The sequence below is a fragment of the Corapipo altera genome, unplaced genomic scaffold (genome assembly GCF_003945725.1).
Source record: "Corapipo altera isolate COAL_440 unplaced genomic scaffold, ASM394572v1 23, whole genome shotgun sequence".
NCBI lineage: Eukaryota > Metazoa > Chordata > Aves > Passeriformes > Pipridae > Corapipo > Corapipo altera.
Window position 1 is genome coordinate 631,992 of NW_020884878.1, and position 4,434 is coordinate 636,425.

General features: G+C 62.3%; 1 protein-coding gene across 1 annotated transcript; it reads right to left on the minus strand.

The window, feature by feature from the left end:
* Positions 1-1,354: 1,354 nt before the first annotated feature.
* SIX1 (SIX homeobox 1) lies at positions 1,355-3,788 on the minus strand. Its single transcript, XM_027638367.1, has 2 exons — positions 3,220-3,788; positions 1,355-2,242 (listed from the first exon to the last, which is right to left on the minus strand). Exons 1-2 carry the CDS (start codon positions 3,777-3,779, stop codon positions 1,954-1,956), a joined length of 849 nt encoding a protein of 282 aa, XP_027494168.1. The 5' UTR covers positions 3,780-3,788; the 3' UTR covers positions 1,355-1,953.
* Positions 3,789-4,434: the final 646 nt, after the last annotated feature.

Here is a 4,434-nt window from a genome sequence, read left to right on the forward strand (position 1 = left end):
CAAAGACCCACCCCTCCCGTCCTCTAAGGTCCGAGCGGGGCGCGGAGCGAGATTCGCTCCCGGTCACCCTCCTGAGCCGGGCACCCGGAGTCGGGGACGCTGCACACGAAGAAGGGGGTCCATGCTCCCTCCACAACGTCTGTTCTTGCCCCTCTCCGCAGACAAGCAGCTGCGCGTCCACCCGCGCGGTTTGCGCGTCCCTGCGCGGGATTTGCGCCCTCCGAGCTGCTCCCACGGAGCCACGCTGTGCCCCGCCCGGGCGAGTGATCCCCCACTGCCCCGATTATGGCCCCGCAAAGGGTCGTGGGCGCAGGAAGGCCGGCGGGATCTGGGCCAGGTTTCCCGAGGGGGCGGCCAGTGCCCATCCAGAGGGAGAAGGGAAACCATCCCAGCAGCCCGGGCACCGCGCCCCGGCTCCCCCGCAGGGCGAGGGGTGGGCACGGATCCGCCACCCCGTCCGGGCGCGGGTGGGAGCCCCACGGGGGGCTCTAAATCGTGTCCTTGTGCCAAGGCCGGCGGATCCGCTGGGGATTGAGCGGGAGACACGCAGAGCGCTCCGGCCGGGCAAGACCCTCCTGCAGAGGGTGACATTTCTCCATGGCCCAAGACCCCGAGCACAAACACGGCAGCGACTTAAATAAACACGCACTTAATGATGCAAAACGCTAACAGGGGGGACCGGTACCAGCGAGGCCCCGACGGGGCGGGCGGTGGGGGAGAGCCGCTCCCTCTCGGTCGGGAGCTCGACTCCCACGGGATTATTCCAGGCAAGGCGGGCCCCCTCTCCCCGTCCTTCCTCGGTTAGGAAAGCACCGGCTTCCCCGCAGCCCCGAAGCACCTCCGCTGCAGCCCGCGGGGAGGAGCGTAAGGATGGGCAGAGGGGCACGAGCAAAGATATCCTGCAAAGAAAAGCGCAGCCTGGATGTTCTGCCATCAGCGTTGTTTAATTTAGACTGTTTAGGTACAATAGAAAATAAACCTGAAAGCACATGCGATTTTTGGTAACAAATACTCGAGACAGGCAGCGTCATCCGCGGGCTCTCTGCAAGCCGGAGGAGGGAGGCGGCGAGCGGGGACAGACGGGAGAAGGCAACGGGGAGCTGGCGGAGCAGCCCGGGGGATACTCGTTTAGGAGGAAACGGCCGTCGACTTTTATTATTACTATCATTCTCCTAACTTTTAGCCACATTGTTGCATTTCACCACCAAGGAGGAGGAAGCTGGGGGATGTGGGCCCACAAGAGCCCACTCAGTAACTGCATCGCACGGCCGCACTCAGACACAGGCACTTGGTAAAACCCTAATACTGAAGCTTTTGATTTTTTTCACTCTTTTTTTTTTTTTTTTTTTTTTTAAATTTAAACTACATCGAAATCTTTCTGGTAAAGCTAAATATGAAAAATGTAAACGTAACTTCCCCTTCCTCCTCCCACTCCGACACAGGGCTCAGTACAGCGGTTCGCTCCCTCTGTCCCCCTGTCTCAGCTCCTCGGGGATCCAGCCGGGCAGCAGCAGGGATGTGCTGGCCGCCCCTGCCCCACTGCGCGCTGGGATTTGTTTGGGTGGAATCGGATCCAGCTGAGGTTAGGTTTTCTATTTTCCTTTTTTTCTCTCTCTCTCTTTTTTCTTTTTTTTTTTTTTTTTTTGTAATTCCCGTTGGGATCAACTTGTTTGAACTCGAAGGGTTGACGAGGGTTATTGCCGCTCTTTGCGTTTGGCTACGTGGAAAAAAAAAATAATAATAATAAAAAAATCGTGGTGATTGTGGGAGATGCTGGGGGAGGGGGGAACCGGAGCAGGAGCCGATGTGGGGTTGTGTGAAAAGAGCCGAGAGTCCCGTTAAGAATCAGCGGGTGAGCTGTAAAACCGGGTGCTGTCCTCTATGTACAACCCAGAGCCTCTGTCCCCGAGCAGAACCTCCTCTCCTGATCCTCCGGCCGTTCACCGAGGGCCTTTAGGATCCCAGATCCACCAGGCTGGACGTGAGGGGTCCCAGCAGCGAGTCCTGGAGCTGGTGGCCTTGGAGGCTGTGAGGGGTCTGGGATGTGGCTAAACCGCTCAGGGAATAGCCGGAGCTCCTGGCGTGGCTGAGGTTCCCCTGCAAGAGCAGGACCGAGTTCTGATCCGGACTTTGGGGAGGAGAAAACTCTTCCTCGGAGCTGGACATGAGAGGTTTGCTCCCATCCAGAGGCGAGAGTTGGTTCGGTTTGTTGGTGGCCGCGTTGTTGTTTTCCGTGTTCTCCCTGCAGAAAGGCAAGAAAAAAAAAATCCCACAACGAGGATGTTAGGGCGGGAGGGAGACGGCGGGGATGGGCACTGTGCTAATGTTCCCCTTAAATCCTTCATATTTAATTCCAGCGTGGGAGCAGATGCTTCTCTAGCGGGGGGGGGGGGGGAAAATCCTAATATTTTCATAACGAATCATCCCCATTTCTTTTACCCCTTCTTTAAATAAGCGCACACCGCACAGCCCGGTAATTTAGGTGAGGAAGAAAAAACTGGAGGGAGGGATTTTTTTTTGAGAGGAGATTTTTCTTTCTTTTTAATTAAAAATGAAAGTGCGGCCGGGAGACGAGCAGGGTGCGAGATTTTCTCCTGGAGGCTCGATGGGGAGGTTGCTGAAGGCGATGCCCTCCGTGGCACTCTGTTTCTCCGGGCCAAGCTGCCGCCTCACTCCGAGGCCACCCCGGCGCCTCCCGGGGTGGCCTCGGTGCGGGGCGGCGGCTCGGCAGGGCCAGCGTGTCCCCATCCCGGTCTCCTTCCGATCCCCCCCACCTCTCCATCCCGGAGCTGCATCTCCCTCCTCCTCCGGGCTTCGGAGCTACCCTGACCGATCCCCGGCAATGCCCGACCCGGCATCCCGACCGCTTTCCCGGCGGCTCCGGGACGGCATCGCTCCCGGTTTGCTCGGGGCAGCAGGCGGCAAACAAAGGCGGCGGAGCGGCCTGGAGAGGACGGTGAAAGCCTCGTTTGTTCCCCCCGGGCAGGTGGGGTCGGGGTTGATCTCGAGTGGAAAGCCCACTTGGGTTTCCACAGAAGGAGAGACGCAACACGGTTTATGATTTTAAAAAATGAGATTTGGAGGGAACCGTGTGTTTTCGTCGCTCCCATCCCATCCACCACCGGGTACTCGCCGCGCTCCCGGGGTTCCCAACCGACCCCCGCAGGGTGGAGCAGGGAGAAGAGGGGGAGATGGAGTGGATGGGGGGATGGCACGTACCTTTCCTTCGCCTCCGCCGCTCGGTCCCGTTGCCTCCTGTTCTTGAACCAGTTGCTGACCTGGGTGGTGGTGAGACCGGTGGCTTCCGCCAACTCCCGCTTCTCCCGGGGGGACGGGTAGGGGTTGTGGGCGTACCATTCCCGCAGCACGCCCCGGGATTTCTCCTTGAAGCAGTAACTGGTTTCCTCGCCGTCCCAGATGGTGCGGGGCAGAGGGAATTTTCGGCGGACGCGGTATTTGCCGACGGCGCCCAAGGGTCTGCCCCGCAGCTTCTCGGCTTCCACGTAGTGCGCCTTCAGCCAGAGCTGCTGCAGCTTGGGGTGGTTGTGGGGGGAGAACTGGTGGCTCTCCAGGATCTTGTAGAGCTCGCGGAAGTTGCCGCGGTGGAAGGCCACCACCGCCTTGGCCTTGAGGACGCTCTCGTTCTTGTGCAGGTGGTCGCAGGCCGGCAGCGACCAGAGGAACCGGCCCAGCCTCTCCAGGTTCCCCCCTTGCTGCAGCACCTCGCAGACGCAGGCGACCTGCTCCTGCGTGAAGCCAAACGACGGCAGCATCGACATGGCCGAGCGCGGCGGCGGCCGCAGGAGGACGAGGAGGAGGAGGAAGAGGAGGAGGGCACTCCGCGGGAGCGCGGCGGCGGAGGGGCGCGGGGGAGGCGCCCGCCGGGCCCGGTCCCGGTGCTGATCCCGATCCCGGTGCCGGTGGCGGCCCCAGAGCGGGGAGGCGCTGCGGCAGCCGGGGGCGGTGTGTCAGGCTGAGCGGGGATGCTCGTCGCTCCGCCGGGGGGACTTTGTCCCCGCTCCGCCGCCGCCGCGCTTAAAGCGCCCGAGCCCCCGCGCCGCGCTGATTGGGCACCCCCGGCCCGGCCCGGCCCAGCCCGGACAGCCCAGCCCAGCCCAGCCCAGCCCGGCCCGGCGGGCAGAGCCTCGGCACGGGCGGGCGGGGCCTGGCGGCGGGGACACGGCCCCGGACACGGCCCCGGCCGCGGCTGCGCGTCCCGCCGCCGCCTCTGCGCGGGTGCGGCCCCGCCGCCCGCGCCCCCGGGCGCATCCCCGGGGAAGCTGCTCCCGCCGGGCTCTTCTTGTCTTTCTTTTTTGCTTGCTTGCTTGCTTTCTTCCATCTTTTTTTTTTCTGCCCCAAAACCCCTTTCTCCCCCTCCCCCCCTCCTCCTCGTCCTCACCCCCCCCGGCCGCTGGCCGTCCCCTGCCAAGGCAC

What these genes read in the sequence shown, in the direction of transcription:
- SIX1 (XM_027638367.1), bottom strand. Translation starts at nt 3,779, where the DNA reads ATGTCGATGCTGCCGTCGTTTGGCTTCACGCAGGAGCAGGTCGCCTGC. An exon ending in GCGGCGGAGGCGAAGGAAAG is followed by an intron (nt 2,243 to 3,219) that starts GTACGTGCCATC and finishes GCCTTTCTGCAG; the next exon opens with GGAGAACACGGAAAACAACA.